This window comes from Paramisgurnus dabryanus, chromosome 5 (genome assembly GCF_030506205.2).
Source record: "Paramisgurnus dabryanus chromosome 5, PD_genome_1.1, whole genome shotgun sequence".
In the NCBI taxonomy this organism is placed as follows: Eukaryota; Metazoa; Chordata; class Actinopteri; order Cypriniformes; family Cobitidae; genus Paramisgurnus; species Paramisgurnus dabryanus.
In genome coordinates, this window is record NC_133341.1 from 14,104,856 (window position 1) to 14,126,238 (window position 21,383).

At 36.6% G+C, this 21,383-nt stretch overlaps 2 protein-coding genes across 3 annotated transcripts; one reads left to right on the top strand and one right to left on the bottom strand.

Moving 5' to 3' along the window:
• The first annotated feature begins 889 nt into the window (after positions 1-889).
• Positions 890-14,434, top strand: scn4bb (sodium channel, voltage-gated, type IV, beta b). The gene is made up of 6 exons (XM_065266956.1): positions 890-1,195; positions 1,439-1,799; positions 4,211-4,374; positions 9,300-9,519; positions 9,639-9,768; positions 10,673-14,434. Exons 2-6 carry the CDS (start codon positions 1,712-1,714, stop codon positions 10,755-10,757), a joined length of 687 nt encoding a protein of 228 aa, XP_065123028.1. The 5' UTR covers positions 890-1,195; positions 1,439-1,711; the 3' UTR covers positions 10,758-14,434.
• A 130-nt stretch (positions 14,435-14,564) lies between these two features.
• Positions 14,565-19,639, bottom strand: tmprss4b (transmembrane serine protease 4b). Of its 2 annotated transcripts, none has more exons than XM_065266955.1 (12): positions 19,476-19,639; positions 19,080-19,238; positions 18,784-18,936; positions 18,546-18,672; positions 17,850-17,969; positions 17,705-17,748; positions 16,727-16,889; positions 16,290-16,453; positions 15,594-15,683; positions 15,356-15,498; positions 14,841-14,990; positions 14,565-14,767 (listed from the first exon to the last, which is right to left on the bottom strand). In XM_065266955.1, the coding sequence occupies exons 2-12, from the start codon at positions 19,213-19,215 to the stop codon at positions 14,756-14,758; spliced, it is 1,302 nt and encodes a 433-aa protein (XP_065123027.1). In that variant the 5' UTR covers positions 19,216-19,238; positions 19,476-19,639; the 3' UTR covers positions 14,565-14,755. The 2 variants fall into 2 exon arrangements, with proteins under 2 accessions (XP_065123027.1, XP_065123026.1); XM_065266954.1 differs by lacking the exon at positions 19,476-19,639 and adding an exon at positions 19,317-19,449.
• Positions 19,640-21,383: the final 1,744 nt, after the last annotated feature.

Below are 21,383 nucleotides of genomic sequence, written 5' to 3' on the forward strand. Positions count from 1 at the left end.
TAATATTTCCTTAAAACTCTTTAAAAATTGTTTCACAAAGTGTTTTTTGGAAATAACAAAAAGAAAAATAACCACTTTTGTTAATCTCCTAGGCAAGCACAGTTTTCATGTGATGCCATGTCAAATTTATTTCAAAATATCAGCAATTAAGTGCACCTGCCTAATGCTTACATCATTATTTAGCATCAACCATTATCATGCTTATCCTGGCCTTTTCATCAGAAAATGCGTATACATTAACCTATCACTTCACACGTATAACATTATAGTCACCCTTAAAAAATACACATACATACAAAAGTTACATGCATTAGACCTACAACAACACTACACACATGCCCAAGTACAAAAACTCTCTGGGTTTAGATGACAATTGTCCTGATCCAGGAAAACCTGACACTGCTGGTGCAGCCTATTATCAATACCAGAGGGGGTGGAGGGGGTAGAGAAATGCACAGTCATAGGAAACTTAACTCTGCCAATCTATCATGGATGTGAAGCGAGAAAGACTTGGACACATTCAAAGTCACAATCAGTCATTTTGCTAGTAACCACACACCATATGTAATGCATACGCATATGCTTCCCATGTGTACTGCATGTTAACGTAAATCTTTTGTTACTGTGTGAGCTAATGACACGCGCCACACTGCTGGACACAGGTCAACTAATCATGCTGCTAATGGGTTTGGAGGACCCTTTATGTGACTTCTCAGAGTTGCCTCTAAAACAAACTGCAATGCAGAAGAGACTCTGGACCCCAAATAACACTGCCTAACAATGTGAACCCACATTTACAGCTCAGAGAGAGAGAGAGGAGCAGAGATAGAAGGGGCGGGAGGAGGCAAGGGAGGAAAAGGCAGTCAGCCAAGAAGGAGAAAAGTTGAGTGAGAGCCAAATATTAGCAGGGAGAGAAAGAGAGATAGAGAGAGAGAGCGAGAGAGGGAGGGCTGCTGTTGAAGAGAGTATCTGCAGTTGTCCTCAAACCTCCAGTGATTCAATGCCCCACTGTTCTGTTTTGCCGGTTAGACTGCGCGTGTGCCCCTCACAAGGTGCGTCAGTGAGAGTGTATGAATGCCTGTGTGAGAGCGGGAGTGCACGTGCGGGGATCGGAACAGTGTGGAGCCACTCATTCTGCGGACTGATGCCCTCTGCTTCTGCCAACAGGACGCACAGATTTACCTGCGCAGCAAAGGTAGAACACAGACATTGCACAGACAAACGCATGCTGACTCAGCCAAAGGCACATAAAACACACTGCTCGAGTCATTTTTATGTTCATACAACGGTTTAACTGTGGACTTCAGTAGGAGACAGCTTTACCGTGAATACAGATCTGTAAGATCTTGCTGACTAAATCGATTTCTTTTCAATCAATGTGATGTGATCAAGGTTGTGGGTAATGTACTCCTGTTCAAAAACTTTCATTTTTTTACAGAGACTGAACAACAAGGACACTTATGGGACTGTAGAAAAAAGATTTCTTGGGCGTCCATGACTTTAAGAACTGGGCAGACCTCTCCTTCTTTTCCTTCTTAAGTTCGGAATTGCAAACACAAATTCGCCTACTGTGCCATTGCGGAGAGTTGGACGGGACCCTTGATCAATCAGCATATTGAAAAGAGAAGACATCTGGGAAACTGACAAAATTAAGAGCTAGGGAACGCTGGTGGATGTGAGGAAACGAGCAGAGAAGAAATAGGAGAGCAACATGGAGACAAAAAGTAGAGGACATCTGAGAAGAAGAGAAGATACTTCAGAAAGAACTGTGTGCTGTCTTTTGCTCACACTGATTTTTGGTAAGACCATTTCTCTTATTCTTTTCAAACTAAGAAGAAATGACAACAATGCTTATTCCAATTTACAGTAAATTAAACAATAGAGACATTCACTGACAAAAGGACATAAAATAGAGCCTTTGCAGAACACAAAATTCCACAAATTCCCACACATTTTAGTATGATTTATAAGCTGTGTTCTTCATGGGAACATAATTGTCCCCTTAAGGTCAAAAATTACTGTTATTACTTATGTATCTTTGTGGGGAAATGTTGCTCCCCACACTGTAAGGATTACCAGGACCATACACGCGCGCGAGCACACACACAAACACTGTTCCAGCCCTAAATGTTGCATTGCAGTGAAGCTGTAGGATTTAGTGTAATAGGGATGTTTAAAGTCAGCATTAGGTTACGTCTCACATTTCTTCTCCTCTGAATGGCTCTAGAGGAAACTATGATCAGAGTTATTTGTGAATGAGTGATGAAGTGGAGCATGCAAGCAATTTCTCTCTGCAAGCATTTGCCACTGACTATTTAGTGTTACACATTCAAGGTTTTTTATTTGTGTTTTATGAAACACTCTAAATTCAGCTGGGTTATTTTTAACCCAATGCTGAGTGGATATTGGACAGAACACATGTTGGGTTATAAATAAATCTATGCAAAAACCCAGCAGAATTTAGAGTGAATATACCTGAGTATCGAGATTCACAATGTTGTGTAATCTAGCTGGAGTACAGTGTGTGATCACTCCTGCACTGTTTTAAACAAAAATCTCACCAAAGGGTCAAGTTGAATTGTACAAGCTCTTATTGGGACAGTAGGGTACAGTACCTGGTTTGATGCGTTACACAGCTGTTTAAACTCAGCACTCAGCACTCTTACACAAGCTTGTGTACACACTTTTACATTGAGTGCTATAGGTGAACATCCGGATGCTTGAGAACAGAGAATTCCAGGTGTGTGTGCAAGGTCACCAAGTTCTGGTTAATGCTGATCTATGCATATTTAAAAGTCAAGTTCAACATTCAATTTTTCTAATACAATATTTTAAACATATTTAGTCACAACAAGACTTACAAATTTTATTTTAACTAATTGAAATTTAAAGGTCACATATACAATGGAAAATGAAAATCAGTTTGATCTCAATCATGTAAATTATAACAAATTGAATCGTGACCATAACAATAACATTTCTATTGAAGTAATAATAATAATATTAATAATAATAATAATAATAATAATTATTGTTATTATTATTATACTACTAATAATAATAATTATAATAATAATTATTATTATTATTATTTTATAGCTAGTACTTTTGGACCTGCTGTTTCTGAAAAAAATTATGTCATCTACTAAATTTGGCCAGTATGTATACATTTATTACAGCATTAAAAAAAATTAAACTTACTTAGACACAAACATGACATGCAATTTCACAATTTTTACATTAAATTAAACTTCTCATCTATATGCAGGGGCATCGGACTGGGGGTAAAACCAGTACTGATTACCAGGGCCCCAAAGGAAGAGAGGGCCCTTGAAAAGTCTGAAATATATTATGGGGTTGGGCATGGGGGCCCATCAGGACTGCCTATGCATAGGGCCCGAGATCTTGTGCAACGCCCCTGTCTATATGCTATCACGTCCTACAAAGTAAATTATTACTGTCCGTGTAAAAATTGTTTCAAGAACCTGTCTCAATTACACACTGATTCTTGATTGTAAAAACACCTTACAGATCCTCCGATCAACCTTTATCACTAAAGAAAGAACCCCAGTGACAACTTTTGTACCTTTATGTACCTTTTTTCTGAGAATGTAGCGGATGTTTGTGTGTGATATTGTGTAGGCAAGAGAAGTTAAGCTTTGTTTAAGAGAGATGTCATATTCAACTGATCATATTCATTGACAATATATGGGTATGAGATGTTTATTGTACAGATTTATTTATTTTATTATCATGCCTGGATAGTCAGATGGTTCAAATCGATTCCTTTTTACCAATGTGTAAATGCTGGAAGTATACAGTGCAAGTAATCTAGAGGCTGTGGCAAAGTGATAAAAGATCTTGGTCCAAGGTTCAAGCTCCGCTTAGGGATTATCTAGGGATTGTTTCTCTATAATTTGACCTAAAAATTTGCTTTTAATTAGAAAGCAAGAGAACAACACAATAACAGTGAAGCAAGAAAAAAAATGAAAGCTTCATCTCAATCTGCATCAAATCTAAATAACATGGGGAAGTGTCAGACCTTCCTATGACCTTGGCTTTCTTACATACATACACCGCCATCTGGTTTTGATAGTAGCATTGTGGCTGACATAAAGGAGATTGTTGGAGACTCTAAACCTTTGGTAGGCAAAATTATTTTACATTCCTCATGTCTGCCTTGTTTTCTTTCTCTCTGTATATTTCTCAGGTGTGTGTTGTGTGCATGCTCTAGAGATGTCAACCGGTAAGGTTCCATTTTTGGAAGCGGTGAATGGCAGTACAGTTCTCCTCCCCTGCACGTATTCCAGCTGTATTGGGATCAAGGATCTGTACTTCAAATGGGAGTTCAATGATAATGGCACCATGCAGAAGGTAACGTTCTGATGTTCTTTTTGAAACCATGGGATACTGGGAATAATGTACTTAATGTACAACATTGAATGCCAGAGCTGAAAGTACAGTACATTGCTTTAAAGAGGTCATATTATGAGATTTTTCAAAGATGTTAAATAAGTCTTTGGTGTCCCCAAAGTGCTTATGCGAACCTCAGATAATTTATTATAGCATGTCAAAATTGCCACTTTGTAGGTGTGAGCAATAATGTTTTTGGGTGTCCTATAAAATGAAAATGAGCGGATGAAATGCAAATGATGCTGGTTTGTTGCAATTGAAACTCAATTGTGCAGTTTATAATTTTTTTTCTCTGTTTCTCTTTTTCTCCGTGCACTAAATGGCAGTGCCGTATTTGGATTATGCAGTTTAAAGGGCAGTGTTATTGTAATTGGCCTTGCTACCTACGCCGCAAAACAGGCGAAATCTGAACGACCACATTTTTCACATGCTTGCAAAAAATGCCTTACCAAAACTAACTTACTGGGTTGTTCTTTTTCACATTTTCTAGGTTAATAGAAGCACTGGAGACTCAATTTTGGCACTTAAACATGGAAAAATATGACTGCTCACCGAGGGGCGCAAATTCAAAATATGTGTTCGGAGTGTCGTGTGTTGATCGTGTTTTCAAAATATGTGTTTGTTGCACACGCGTCAAAACCATTTATGATAAAAGAGACGCTAACGTTCCCAAAATACATTCTCTTAACAGTAAACTCTAATTATGCATGAGATTGTGAGAGTATCTGGCAAACGCAAGCATCTCTTTTATCATAAACCCTTAAGACGCGTCTGCAGCAGGCACTTATTTTGACAAGACACGTGACATGATGCACATAGGATCACTCGATGCGCAGAACACATTTTGAAATATGAACCACACACAACGGGCTACATACATGTTGTGACGAACTTCGCATCGAAAGCCCCCTTTAAGAATAAAATACATATTGCCTGAAAGCCTAAAACTGAAATTGAAAGTTAAACTGACAATTGTGAATAGCTTAATAGTTAATATTACTTACCTTATCTATTTAACATTTTATTGATATCTGCTGTGGCAATAGCCAGCAGAAATCTATAGTGTAAAACAATCGAAACCACTTCAGACAGAACCACTTTCACCTGCGAGGGATAATGCATAGTAAGCCTGTTTTACTGTAACAAAACAAACACTGAAGGGGAAGCGGGACCCGGTGTGACTACAACCTGCCACATAAGCAAATTAGACACAAAAATTGATCCGAGACTTTTACATGAAATGTTTAAGTAGCACTGGTAAAGTAACCTGATGAAAAATTTAAGTGGTTATTGAGGAATATCATCAATCAAGTAATTCAAAGAGACATATATAATGTATATGGTATACTGTATAAAGTAAAATAATATATACAGTAAATTGTTTCTCTGTCTAAATAATACTTAATATTAAATGCAAGAAACTGCTGACCTTTAAGTGGTTTTGTTTTACTGTTTACTGTATTTTTAAGGCCTAATGCAATATATCTATTGTACATTTTACAGTGTAGTAGTCTAGGCATACTTTCATTCAGAGGCGTCATGCCCATTCAAACTGAGGGGGCAGTTGCCCCCTTGGTTTTTTGAGGCTCAAAATCAAAGAAGCGCCCATTAATCTGTTATTTGTCTTTTAATCTGTTTACTATGCACAATATTATTAATTCTGTGCAGCATCCTTGTCACTTTTCAGAGATTTTCGCCGTTTTTATAGTGTTTTGATCGTGTTACATTACTTCTGGCGGCAGGCGCTGCATACAGCGTAGTCGCTGACGTCATCAACGTCAGAGCGCGCTCACGAGCTCTTTTTGCTGTTGCTGCTGCATTTTGCTATCCGAGGAATTAAAACGTGCAAGACACGCTCACAACATTTCCAAACCCCAGTACGGTAATGTGCAGTAAAATGTGACCGTCTCAACGTTATATTTGTAGAGATTTCTAGATTCATCTTCTTGGTACAACGCCAAAGTTCGCCAGAGTTCACGGGGGCGCGGAATCACACATGCTCACATATGAGGTAAAGTTGAATGCAAAAATCCGTTCCTCTAATAATTTTTATCTAAACATTTTTTTTTATCATTATTGAACATTAAACTCAATCACGTGGCTATAGCTTATGTAATTTTCGTTGTTTATAAACTTTATGGATTTAAAATTACATTAATTGTATAGGATTGTGCAGTTGTTGTGCAAAATGCATTGACACAATTAAACAAGTCATTAAACAAAACGTTAATAAAAAACATGCCGTTTCAGATGTAAATATGATGCCAATATGTCATTATTCCGATTGAATATGAAAGTTAGTCAACACTTTTATTTTGGAGGTTTTTGTCATGAAGGCAGGAAGGCTCAAAATAGTGCCACGGAAAAGACTGAAAGCTCTATAATATTGATTGAACGAATTGCTTCGTAAATCAGTGTTTCTCAAACTTTTTCAGCCCAAGGACCACTTCATCTTCCAATATTAGGACCACCTAACAGAATCTGACTCTAACACGCCCCCAAAATAACAACAAAATAAAAAGGATAAGCTAAATTTAAGTTTAATATGCAACTGTTTTAAGTCAAAAACAAATTTTTTAAACACAAATGCAATGCTATGTTCAGAAATTATTATATGAATTTTATTTCATTTGAAAAAGTAAATGTAAAATGAGTTGCAGCTTAATATGAACAACAAACTGCACATGTGAAAAAAAACTGCAATTAAACATACTGTAACAGCCTAGGTCCCACTTAATGTCATTCCAAAGAGCCATTAATTTAAAACTGAGGTGGTGGGTATGTGAAGTTTATGGTTGTATCTATGGTAACAATATAATGCTGAAAAAAAATTCCCCTTAATGTCCAAAATCACTGAAATTACAGGGATTTTACACATGAAACAAAAAGTAGTACATTACAAAACTAATAGATCTGTGGATTTTAGCTGCTTTCAGTTTATGCTTGACATTAAGCTTTATTCTACATTTAAATAGGTAAATAAGATCCATATCACACTCATTGAGAATTTAACTCATTTAATCTCTTCAGTGCACATATCAAAAAAGTTTATAACATGGAACATAACATTGTTTTATGCAGTTTTTTGTCAAAGCTAATTATCACAGTAGCCCTATTTCAACAACAACAGCCATCTTAATAATTGGCAAACATTAGGCTAGCTTCTAATAAGACAGAATATGTTTTTAGATTTCGCAAGAGCAGTGAAATCAGGTGTATGTTTGTCAGCACGATACGCATACAGTGGTGCAAATGAACTGTTACTCGTTTAAATTGCATTATTGTGTGAGAACGATGCTTTGAATTTTGGAAAAACGGCAGTTTCATTTATTAAGACATGTAACGTAAATGTCATTGTTGATAAGCAAGTCATAATTGAGCAGACTTATCAGACAACAATTGTTGGAAAAGGCAGTGTTTTAAAGCTGGAAATACAACAAATAAAGTTAAAACAGCCATAGAGTCCGGTCTCTTAACTCACCACAGTCAGCTATCGCGTCTTGAGACGCGGGCGCGAGCGGGGGAGGCGATCGCGTTGAACTTGTGGACCAAAGCGCGAATATAAACACGTGACACAGCTGCTCGCACCAGTCACGTGACTCGCGCTCTGCAGCTCATGCTGTATGAAACAGACGCCCGCGCATCAACTCGTAACTGTAGGGCCCGTTGTCTAACTTACTAAATTTATTCTAGAGATGTCTTTTTTACAGACTACATAAAGGGACGGATCAAATTACCTTGGGGGCCGGGTCTGACCCGCGGGCCGCCAATTGAATAGCCCTGGTATAAACACTTGCCTAATTTAGGTCATCTTTTGGCGGACCACTAGGGGGGTTTGGCGGACCACTAGTGGTCCGCGGACCACACTTTGAGAATTACTGTCGTAAATTGATTCAGTTTTTCAAAGCAGTTCCAAACAACCCACACGCTGGCGACCCCTGCTGGTCAAAAGGGTGTAAAAGCAGATATGTCCAAACATTTTACACCTTTTTTTTACAAAATAATAGCAAGATTTTTATTAAAATATGTTTCAAAAATATTTAACTTAATTAAGACATAGTTAAAAGCAGTGGTTCTTAACGTTATTCCTGGAGGCCCACTGCCCTGCATGTTTTGTATGTCTCTTTTATCTGGCAGACTCAGTTCAGTTCATTGAGATCTCTTCTAATGAGCTGATGATTTGAATCAGGTGTGTTAAATAAGGGAGACATACAAAATGTGCAGGGCAGTGGGCCTCAAGGAATAACGTTAAGAACCACTGGTTAAAAGTGTATTATGTGTTTTTAGTTTTATTTGGGGCAAACAAATCATTAAAACTAACTACCCTTTTAATTATGCACATTTTTGTCATTAAATCTGTTTATAAACAAAAAGTAGACAAAATGGTAGTGTTATTAGTCAGTTCGGATAAATGTTTTATGAACTTGTGACCTTTTATGAAGCCTCGTTTGCTAAAATCACGTGACTTGGGCCAGTTTGAAACACGCTCCGAACCACTGATTCAAAACAAAAGATTCATAAATGTTTCGAAGCCTCATGAAGCAGTGCTTCGAAAACGACCATCACTATGTATGCACACATTTTTGTAAGCTGTGCACACTGTGCCCCCTTAAAAAAATTGGTGCATGACGCCCCTGCTTTCATTTATTTCTAAATGCCATCAGTTGCTTTTACGGTCGCTAATATTAAACTTAATATGATTAGGAAAAATGAATATAATGGCTACTTTTTGTGCATTTAAAGACATGTACATGCTATGAATATTGGATTCACTGTAGTAATCAGTAAAAAATTGGATTCACTGTAGTAAAACATTTTATGTATAATTTGCTTTAGAAATGCCACAGAGAAATTATTTAAACAATTATTATGTGTTTTTCTTTTAGTTGGCTGACGCTGTAATTCCACTGGATAACGTGGATCCTAAAGTGAATGTCTACCATAGCAGGGTGGACTATGTTGGCTCCAGTAAAGGAAATAATATCTCTATCCTTCTGTGGAATGTAACGTTTGATGACGCAGGTGTCTACACCTGCTTTGGCAAAAACCCCAAAGAGAGGAGCAAGAATCACAGTGCCATTTTTACTCTGTATGTGGTAGAGGAATGTAAGTATTGCATGCATAAAGATTAAAAATATAGTATAAATACAGACACCATGTTGTGTGTCAAGGTCCTTAATACATTAATACATTTTTGTTTGGAAATCATTTTCTGTCTTTCTCAGTAAGGCAGGTTGATAACACGCTCACAATCATCATTGCCTCCTGTGTTGGTGGATTCATTGCCGCGTTAATGGCCTTCATGCTGATAAAGAATTTCACTCTGTTCGTACTCTCAAAGATTGAAGAAAAAAAGTGAGTTTATGGCCGAGGTTTCCCAGACAGGATTTAGATTTTAGAGGCAGATCTTATATTAAAACATTAAGTAGTTTTTACAAACATGCCTTGCAAAAAACATTACTGGCGTACATTCTGAGACAAAACAATGGCAATGAAATCAAATGGTTTAAGATATGTCAATGCAAGCTGTTTTCAGTTAGGACAAGCATTTTAGTCTTTAAGCCCTAGACTTAAGCCCTGTCTGAGAAACCACCTTATATGTACCTTTTTAACTATATGGCATGCAAAATGTGACCATAATTTTGAAAGATAACATTTAATTTGATCTTAAATATACATACGCACTCTCACACGTGAGGTTTCTATGTTTAATGGGGACTTTCAATATATGTAAAGACTTTAAATACTGTACAATTTGTATAATCTATCCCCTAACCCAGAACTTTTAAACCTTTCGGAGTGCGCCCCCCTTTGTGCAGGGTGCATCCCTACATGGTCCACCAAAGAAAATTCATGACATTTACTTAAAAAATATGAAATGATACAATGTAGTGCTGTTGGTTGATAGCTATTTGTCTAAGGGTGGGTTACAATGAATTTATGATAAAGCGATGTATTTTATAAAATGTAATAAACTTGGGTCCCCAAACTCCATCTTGTGCCCCCCAGTTTTGGAACTACTGTTTTAAACCTACCCAGACCCTATACCTAACCTTTAAAGAAAACCTTACAATTTTAAATAAACAATTTATTTATAAGCTGTTTGCCTCAAGGGGACAAAAATGTCCCCACAAGGTCAAAAATGACTGGTATTACTATCAAATGTCCCCACAGTGTATGGATTACCTGGAGCACACACACACTCGCTCTCCCACAATAATCTCCCTTTCTCATCCTTCTTTCTTTGTCTTTTTTCCAGTAAGGAGTGCCTTGTCACCTCCTCAGGGATTGATAACACAGAGAACGGTCTGTCGGGCTCTAAATCAACACCAAAGAAGGCATGAGAGAGTGCACAAACACAGTTACACATGCACATGGAAATGGCATGGATCAGCCATCATGTTGCGCCCTCTCTGTTTATTCATATGCGTGTCCACAAGTGCTATTAGTTACTTTAGTTGCAAAAAGAGCCATGACATCAAGACTTAGAAAGTTTCTGTAGAAGAAATTCCCTTCACATTGTTTATTTATTTTTTTAAGATACGAATGAAAAGAGGGGGCATTATGTATTTCTGCATATATTATATATGCATTTAAATATGCACCACAAACATGCAGCCTCACACACTTTAGTTAAGTGGCTCATACCAAGCCTGTGGACTGCATTTCTAATATATCTCTAATATATATTTATTTTCATCTAACAATGCTTGAAATGTACGCTGTTCTGTTATTTGCTCCTTGAACTGGACTGTGAAACTGTGATGCCTGACTAAAATGGTTAAGAAATTGGTGAAGGTTTGCCAACATGTGCATTAAGTTAAAGCTAGCTCTAAGCATAATTCTTGAGTAAAGGTCTTATGGTTTTTAAATACAGATGAGCTCCTGTTGTCAAATGGCTGTCAAATTTGTGAGAAATCATTAATAGTTTATGTTGCTATTTTTCACCCTTGACCGAGACAGACAGTCAATGCTGCTAACGTAACTGTATGTTTTAATGCAGTAGTGGATAGAAACAAAAACAAAAATAGCAAAATTCTGATTGTTATAAGCATGGGCAGAATTTGGCCTTTATGTAACAGTTGTGAGTCCAGTTCAATAGAAACATTTTCCATCTTTGCTTGAAATTGAATCACATGTGCCTGTTAACGCTTCTGTCGCCACCTATTGGTGAGTAAGACTGAAAAATGCAAAACATTATAATGCTAAAATGATAAAAGAATAACAATAGTAAAACCGCTGCAAAACCGCAAAAGCCCCCAAGCAGTTAGTAACTACAAGCTAGTGAATGATACTTGACAATCCGTAGAAATCAGTGTCCCCTTAGATTAAACCCTGAATGAAACACTGACAATGCTGCTTCGAATAATTTCCTGTGCATTATAGCATGTGCTAAATGGCCAGAATTTTTAGGGCTACGTGGCTCACTATAACTGTAGAAACAATGCTTTTCTATTGTACTATTAAAATACATCTGTCATATTCTAACTTAATTAGCATCAGCTTTAAAACGGAAAAAATGGCTTGGTTAATTGCCATGCCAAACAAAATATAAATACCAAAAATGGGAAAAAGAATTGCAAACAGACATACTGTGACTTATAAATCATATACAACTCACTCTGTGACATCATGAAAATGCAATATTTTAAAGCAATAAACTTATCATAAAATCATGCACAACAATAACAAAAAAATAGAACAATGTAAATAACGATTAAACAAATGAATGTACGTTTTCAGACATTTCAGGGACTGACGTCAAACAAGGTCTATTCTTTCAATTAGAAATTAAATAAAATGTCCCAGTAATTTAAGATATACAGCAGATATAGAATAAATTTTCACAAAATGCTTCTATAAATATATAAACATACAAATATATCAAATGAAAGAACTGGCCATTTGCTTCCAAACAAACAAGCAAAATGGGAAAAAACTTTCATCCTATCTTTATTAGTTCTCTTTTTATAACCTGAATAAATATTGGTAGGTTTCTTCAAAAATACAACATTTTGATCAAAAAGCTGAAGTAATTGCATTTTTGTAAAGGAATTTGTTAGAAATCAGATTCAGAACGATGATCAAAACACACACGGAGTTTAAAATGTTGTTAAATAAGTTTTTGCTTATAAATTGGTAATCTAGTGGATAATAGCGTTATTACAGATTACCGTAAAAACTTGTCAGGAAAGCGTCATTAGCAGGGAAATGTTTTCTCTTAATTGACAAGATAACTCCTCAATGGCGGGAAAAGAGTTTAATGTCAAAATAATCCATTCGAAAGGGGTTTTAGTTGAAATATTACATTTAATAACAAGAAATGTTTCAAATCAATCATGCAATAAATAAGTGTCAATCTACCTTGCAAATACTGAAACACCATACCCTCCCTGTAGATCTAATGTAACTGAAAACCAGTGAGGATTTTAAATTTCACCTATTGGTGGCAAATTTTCTTGTGAATCCATGGTAATGTCACAAAACTCTCACAAATCTTCCTTGAACAAAGCAGCTTGATTTCAGTGCCAAAAAGGGTAAACACCAGATAAACAGTCAAATGATAATGTTTGTTCAGTATAGAGCACAAAAATTGGTGAAATCTGCACTTTTAAAAACCTGATAAAAATGTATACTGTATAATCATAGCTCTTCTCTCACATCCGTTGAGTATTGTTCATGTATTTTTAAATTTCATTTAAAAATTATGTTTTTGTAAGTTTGCATAGCTAATGTAATCGTAATTCTGTTTCTAAAAAGGTTAGTAAAATGTAAACCATAATCATATTAGTTAAATGGAGGTTGAGTCAGGGTAGTTTAGGCAGTTGCATTTAAACTAACAGAGTGTTCTGGATACCTTCTGGCCTTTATTGAGCTGTGATGATAAAGATTTACATTTTGATTCTCACCTATATAATTGCAAATATCTTATATTTTTAATGTATTGCAAGAGCACACAGCATTTGACATCATTAAAGCAATACACATTCAGGGGTTCTTTAGCTTCATTTAATACATTAATATGTTATAGATTGTAAAGGGTTCGTAGTCCTACCTCTAATTATTCAAAAAATACTTTCACCATGACAAACCTGCATATGTTTTTACATTTAATATTTGCACGACTTTGGAAGAATAGACATTTTCTCAGGTTGTTTTCGGGTTGGACGTCTCAATGGCCAGCTTAATATGGGCTTTAGGATCTTAGGGCTTTTTAATTATTACAACTAATTATTTTTTTATTAATTCTTTGAACTAATGCACTTTTAAAACCACTAACATATCAGTTTTGGTTGGGTTAGGAATTTGTCATGGCAATTTAAACAAAAATTGTTTAAAATGCAGTTTGGAACTATGCAGAATGATAGATTTTTGTGCTAGAATGAGCATTATTCTCATCTTAAGCAATATTATTTTTCTGGAGAGAAATATTGATATACACTGCTATCATATTAAGAGGGAATGCAAAAACACACAGTAAGTTGATGTACATGTGTTTTCTGTGTTTATGCATTTCATGTTGCAGTTTGAAACAAGTTTCTTTCCGAAATGTCATGCAAAATAAAAATACAAAATCCCCATTTTGATATTGAACTGATCATGAATTGAGTGTTTGTACAAATTCTAAAACATTCAACTTGTGTCAAATGTCCATGTAATATGTTGCTTGCAAGCTATAAAATATTAGGCATCAGAGAGTGGCAGTGACTGATCAAGACTTATTCAGATGCTGTATAAAATACTGAGCTAGATCAGTTTGTTAAACAATGTAAAACCAGGGGGAATAAAGGCCTTCAAATCCAGCAAAGGCTTTATTGAAAATTACCTGCTCATTTGCACCAATCCTGAGCCTCAATCTTATACAGATGACATTGTTTGACATCAGTCCCCTACCAAACTGAATGCAAAACATGCTTAAGCATAGAGGCTCATTTAAGCCCAAAATCCTGAATCTTTGTTTCTGCCGTTTCCTTAAGACAATGTGCAGGCCTGTTATTCCCCATGGAACTGCACAACCATGCATATTGTATTTCTTTATTATAAAAAGCTATTAAATAAAAGTTTTGAATTAAAAGTTTGATGAAAAGTAAAGTTTGTTTGAACAGGTGCATGGATTAAATAATCTCTTTATTTAAATTTACATTTTTAGAAAAACAATTAAAACATATCATAGCTTTAGAAAACTGACAATGAACAATCACATACAGCAGGCTAACAGGGAAAACACCATAGTGCTATTTACATTACAGAAACATGATTTTAAAAGCATGCCATTTTGACAGATGTTTTGGGTTTAAAAACAAGGAAGACTCCTGAGACCATCCTTCATCTCTCAAGATTCTCATGGGTGTATCTAAAATATTGACAATCACATTTTTATTCACTTCACTTTTGTTATATGCATGTACACAACCATAAGGACATACCTCCATCACAGTGTAAATCCAGTTCAGAAGTTGAGTAACATCAGTGTAAACTCCAGGTTTTCCCTCTCGGGCACACCCCACTCCCCAACTCACTATGCCCATTAATTGCCAGCGAGAAGAAAGGTACACAAGTGGACCCCCACTATCCCCCTTAAAACAAGAGAATGGTTTAGAGAGATAATAGTTGTATTCATATAGTTTACATTTTTGGCTTGTCTGCATTCACAAGCTGGAAGCCAAAACTACACTCAATTAAAGGCGGGGTGCATGATTTTTGAAAAACACTTTGGAAAAGGGAGTCGGGCCCAGTACCAAAACACACTTGTAGCCAATCAACGGTAAGGGGCGTGTCTACTAACCAACACCGTTGCCTGGGTTGCGCATGTGTGGGGCGGGTTTATCAAAAGATGGTCCAGATTCTATTGGGGTAGGGGCGTGTTTTTTTAGGTGATGTCAACATTGGCTTTCAGAGATCATGCACCCCGCCTTTAAGTTTTCATTTTAATTTTTGGTACCTGACATGCATCTATGTTTCCTTCGAGGAATCCAGCACAAAGCATCCTGGGAGTGATAACAGGACCATAAACAGAGGGCTTGGAACATTCGGATTTATCAATCAGTGGCACTGAAGCTTTCTGTAGTACTGAGGGCATCTGACCTGTATGAAAAAATAAAAGAGAAAAAAATTAATGTGTGGGGAATGACGATCCATATTGTATTTTAGTTAAGCTAATTGACAACACATCTTCGTACCATTCTCTTTTAGCAAGCCCCAACCAGTCACCACAAGCATATCCTTCACAGAAAGCTGGTATGGGGGTAAACAAACTGGCAAAATTGATTCTGAAGGTAGACAGAAAACTAATGATATAGCAAATGACATTGAAGCCTACATTCTCTGTCATATACACAAATCAAGACACCATTAACCATGGATCATTATAGCCCAGTCACACGAAATTACGTACAGTCACATCATTTTTTGATTCTTTTTTGTGATCCTGACAAAATTTCCACGTTTTCGTGATCATATCATGAATTTCTGTTTGTGTGTCATTGTCACGTAACGGTTACTGAACGGTTTTGTCCTATTTTCTTACAATTTTCGCTTCGGTTTAGGGTTAGATTTACATAAAATGACTTCCTTACCCAAACCCAACACTAACCCTGACGACGAATGGTTTAAAAATAGGAAAAAGCAGTTGAGTAACCAATACATGACAATGACACAAACAGAAATTCATGATATGATCGCGAAAAAATGCGGAAATTCATGTATCACGAAAAAGAAAAAATGATGTGACTATAGGTACATAATTTTGTGAGACTGGGTAGATCATTAATACTGCCATCAAGATACTACATGCTAGAGTCAATATAGGAACATTACACTTGAAAATAGCAACATATATTAGTTAACATGGACGGATAGATAGACAGATGAAGTACCCTTGAGTTTGACAGGCCAGGTGAGTTTTACCATGGCAACGTCAAAGTCATTGCTCAAGCGGCTGTAGTCCTTGTGGACAACAATCGTGTCTACAGCGACCCCCTTGGCATTCCCAAGTTCGGTCTGACCCATCACCACCGACCACTGACGCTCTCGTGTCCTCCTGAAGGTTTGTTTGTGGACACAGCAAAACATGTTATAGTATTAACTGTACATCAAAAAAAAAAAAAACACATTCAAGTGGATAAACTGACCAAAACACATCATTTTAAAAACACATTTATGTAACCTTATAAGCAAACACTTTTCTCCAAAGCGACTTACAAATGAGAGAATATTTAACATTCTTGTCTTAGGAGCCAACAATAGGATATAAAAAGGTTATAAAGCTGTTTCCGTGTAAACAGCAATGTCCAGTATTTGGTGTATGACTCACCCTGTGAAACAATGAGCTGCTGATATAATCCAGAGCGTGGAGAGCAACGCTCCTCCACACATATGTTGGTAGTTCCACTGAAGACTAACCTGCCACGGCCATTGTTCGATTTCTGCATTTACCCCACCAACAATACGGTCCAGTCCTGCTGTCTCACCGCAGTCTATAGAAAAACAGAACATGTGTAGAGTCAAAGAAAACTGGATGATGGGGCAAACAATACAGAAATGTTTATTTAATGGTTCATCCTATCATAGAGGTGTGAAATTCTGGAGGAATTGATCATCTATACACTATTTAATTTTTTTTTTTACAAAAACTCTTTTTAAACAGTATTTTTTATAAATAATTTTGCTTTTTAAAAGTTACCATTCAAATTTTACCCTTTCACTTAAGTGTTTGTGATTTAAAGCAAGTGTAAAGTTGTTCAGCACATACAGTACAGTTAAGATGATAAATTAGGTATGGTTACATTTAGTAGGTTTACTCTAATTTGTCCTTCTCCAAAAAAACGATCCTTGTTTTGACTAGCATCACCGTGAACTGCTTCAATCTCTCATTAATATATTTAAGGATTTTATATTTTATTATAGGCAGAGATCATCATACCTTGTATGGAGAGGGAGTATAACACACACACACACACACACTTAAAGGGATACTTCACCGATTTAGCATTCAGCTTTGTATCTGTAGAAACCCGGCAGTATTACTGAATGACCATGTTTCCCTCCATCATTTCCCCCTGAGAGGAGAGATATCTGCATTTTGGTTCTGCAAAAAAGTCCTCCGATGATGCAAAAATCGTCATATTACATCATCGGAGGACTTTTTTGCAGAACCAAAATGCAGATATCTCTCCTCTCAGGGGGAAATGAGGGAGGGAAACATGGTCATTCAGTAATACTGCCGGGTTTCTACAGATACAAAGCTGAATGCTAAATCGGTGAAGTATCCCTTTAATTCTCTCGGTCTTACCTGAGCATGACAAAGAAACCACTGAGCCAGACACACATTTATCACTGTGGAAGATAACATCATTTCTAAATGTAAATATATTTGTGTTGAAAATATCACAAATTAACTCTCATTTCATGGAGCATCCATGTACAGTGCATCTCACCTGGCAGTAATAAAACTCTGGATATCAGTGTTGTTCGATTCTTCGCTAACCGTAGCAAATGCGTTCAGAAGGCTCGGAATAAGCAAACCCTTCAATGGGATGCGAGTGCTTCGGGGACTCCTGTAATGAAATAGGATACTTCTAGACCAATGCTTTCCATTCCTGGTCCTCAAGTACCCCCTCCCAAAAAGTTTTAGCTGTCACATTTATACTCATCAGCCTTCCAGAATGGTAAACATGGCTGCATCCCAATTCTGGATCTTTCAAAAAAATTCGGCCTCTGAAGTCCACGAAGCAAACTAAATTGAGATGGACATTTGATGGATCCTTCATTTCACAGGAACCGAAGGACACATTTGGAGGCAAAAGCTTTTGAATGAGCCTCCGAATTGGGACTGCCTTCGTCACAGCGGTGTCATTGGCCTTTGGAGGACATAGGCTTCGAATTGGGATGCACCTCAAGTCTCTAACAAGCTGATGGGTTCAATCAGGTGTTTTAAATTAGGGGACAACTAAAACATTTTGGGAGGGGTACTGGGCACCAGGATTGGGAACACCGTTTTTGATAAACATTACTATACTGGAGAGAGCACTGTTTTATATAAAAAATCTAATTTAAGATTTTCGTCATGTTTGTTGTGATTTATCAGCTTAACTTGATACTGGTCATTGTGTTATTATGTGCTCACTGCTTACAGTGTAAAGCCCAGTTGTTGACATGTTAACCGTGTATGCTTTGGCTTCCAGTTATCAGAACACACAGTTTTCCATCCACCATCATTAATGAAGACTTGCAGGACCAGTCTGTCCCCCACCAACCTCACTACAGTCAGAGAGAAAGCACACGGTCTTCCACAAATGCATCTCTAGAAATGCTAGGAAAAACTGAATAAAAATCACATTTACTTAACACTCGTTAGATTGTAACATTTACCTGGAAACGTGCCATTTATTCGCAATTTAGATACACAGACAAGCTCATCCTCACCACCTGGACAGTCAGCCTTCCCATTGCATACTTTCTCTATTGCAACAAACCTCAGCGATCCAGAGCAGTAGAAAAACTTGGTATTCACGACCTTAACGGCTGAAGGTTTACAAAAAAAAGAAGAGATTTGTTTGGCTTTTTGCATTGAAGCTTTGTGGTTAAGATAAATAAGAGAAATCAAGTAAGTGAATATGGGAAGAAATTAGTGACAAAATAAGAATTCTAAAGCAACAAATTCTTACTATAGTACAATCCCACTATCAAGGTTGTCAGAATGATTATTGCACAGCACACAGTGATAATAGTCAGTCTGCACCGAGTTCTGCTCTCCTCAGTCCGCAACGTGCTCAGCTCCCGCCTACGTCTCAACAGGGCCATGAGAAACCAGGAGAAGGAAGATTCTGCAGATAGAAAGACGTTTTTGCCAAATCAGTGAAGTTTACAGGTTCTGCTTTCCAAAAAGTGTGTGTTGTCTTCACCTTTCTCTATCTGTTTGTAAGAACATAAAATGTAATGTGTAAAATAATCTAAGGCTATCTAAGTGTATTACAAATGTGCTTTAATGTGTGTTTAGACAAAGGGTGTTGGTATCCTGTTGTTTTAGCTGCTGAATCTTCCTGTCACTTTAAACTGCTCACCAGACAGTGCCAGTACTTAGGCACTTAGACTCAGCTGATCTGCATTGGCTAATTAGAGACAGGTTTGGTTGGACTAGTTAGAAAGAGTGAGGCGTATTTGGTCATGTAACAGTCGTACTGAGAACTTGGTATGACGTGGGTACGTGGCATGTCCTGTATGACAGTGTTTCTCAACCCTGGTCCTCATGGACCCCCTTCCAGAATGTTTTAGATGTCTCCTTAATTAACACACTTGATTTAAATTATTAGCTTGATGAGACATTCTGGGAGGAGGCTGATGAGTTGGTTCAGGTGTTTTAAATAAGGAGACATCTAAAACTTTCTGGAAGGGGGTCCTTGAGGACCAGGGTTGAGAAACACTGCTGTATGACAACTAAAAAGTACAATTAAAGAATTCACAAGTTATAATCCAATTTAGACTAAGATTCATTTACCATGAAACATCTTATGAGATTGTATAGATTTCCATCATTTGGATTAAGCTTGTAAACATCAGATTTCAGGTGGGATTATTTAGTGTGTATTTGACCCATATATAAGTCAGATATATAAACAAATAAATAATGTATCTGACTAAAAATTATAAAGAAAATTGATGATCTGACTGTGTGAACAAAAATTTTCAATATTAAATAAGATCTCTAATTTAGATCTTTAATTTTTAAGCCCATGTTGAGCACAGTTAACTCATTTAAATGGAATTCTCTGTGTCATCTAATACTGTAGCCTAGTGTCACTGAGTTTACTTCAGGTGACGTACAAAATACCAAAACATTTATTCATATCAGACACACGCCTACAACTGAGGCATATAGTTTTGTATTTGAAATGTAGATGCTATTTATAGGTGTGACAATTGCTTGTTTGCATCTTTGTGTGTGTGTGTGTGTGTGTGCATGCGCAGGTGTGTCTGTTATTCAGTTGTTCCAACTTTGTAAGATCATGGACAGGGCAGGGGGAGACTGGGCAAGTTTTCACACAGGAATTTTTCGTAATGGCTTAACTTCAGTAACTATTACAGTTTTGAGTTTAAATTAGCACACATTCATGAAAGATCAGCTATACTCAATGAAGACAACTTTCAGTCAAATTAAGGCCAAACTGTGTATTATTTATACATTATTGATGGTTTGTCATATTTTTTTAGTATGTTTGTTCCCTTTTACATTTGTGTTGTCTCATGAATTGTGTTTGTAAATAATTTTTTTTTTTTTTTTTTTGCTGAAACATCCATAATAAACTGCTTATTGGCAGTTGTGATGACTTAACCTACAGCATACTGTATAGCATGACAAAAAGCCTTCTATTGAGACTGAATGTTGTCACAGAAACACACCGTCTCAACTTATATGTTTAAGTTAAAAAATACTTTAAGTAAAAAAAAGGTAAGCTGAAAATGTTTACATTTTTTAGGTATTAGTTGAAGTTTTTAAGTAGATAAAATTTTCACTTTTTACAGTGTGTGTGTTTAAATCCCATTTTAGGGCAAAAATAATAAAAAAATAATAGTAACACCAAATAATACAAATGTTCAATGGATCTGTTTCAGTGATAACAGATTGGAAGACTTCTTTATTTCACTTTCCACCCATTCTCCGATACCCTATATAGCGATGTGGGAGGGATGGAGCCTTCTCCCAGTATCAAGGACCATATACGCTGGATAAATGGTCAGTCCATCACAGGACAAACACACACAAACACACACACACACACACACACATATTTTCATTGCACTAGGATATGATATATCTAAAACTAATCCAAAGGTTTTTTACAATAGTTCAATTTCATCATAAATCGAACCTATGACTCCAGCACTGTTGGCACAATGCTCTACCAGTTGAGCTGGGACACAAAATCTAATTTGTTGGGATCAGATGACAGAGCAAATTTAAGACACCACAG

Bases quoted from the DNA above. Each gene is read 5' to 3' on its own strand.
- tmprss4b (XM_065266955.1), bottom strand. From the start codon at position 19,215: ATGGCCCTGTTGAGACGTAGGCGGGAGCTGAGCACGTTGCGGACTGAG. The intron at 18,937-19,079 runs GTAAGAATTTGT...GTAAACCTTCAG, and splicing joins GATAGTGGGATTGTACTATA to CCGTTAAGGTCGTGAATACC. The intron at 15,684-16,289 runs GTACTTCATCTG...GTCTACCTTCAG, and splicing joins CTGGCCTGTCAAACTCAAGG to AATCAATTTTGCCAGTTTGT.
- scn4bb (XM_065266956.1), top strand. From the start codon at position 1,712: ATGGAGACAAAAAGTAGAGGACATCTGAGAAGAAGAGAAGATACTTCA. The intron at 1,800-4,210 runs GTAAGACCATTT...TATATTTCTCAG, and splicing joins TTTGCTCACACTGATTTTTG to GTGTGTGTTGTGTGCATGCT. The intron at 9,520-9,638 runs GTAAGTATTGCA...TGTCTTTCTCAG, and splicing joins TCTGTATGTGGTAGAGGAAT to TAAGGCAGGTTGATAACACG.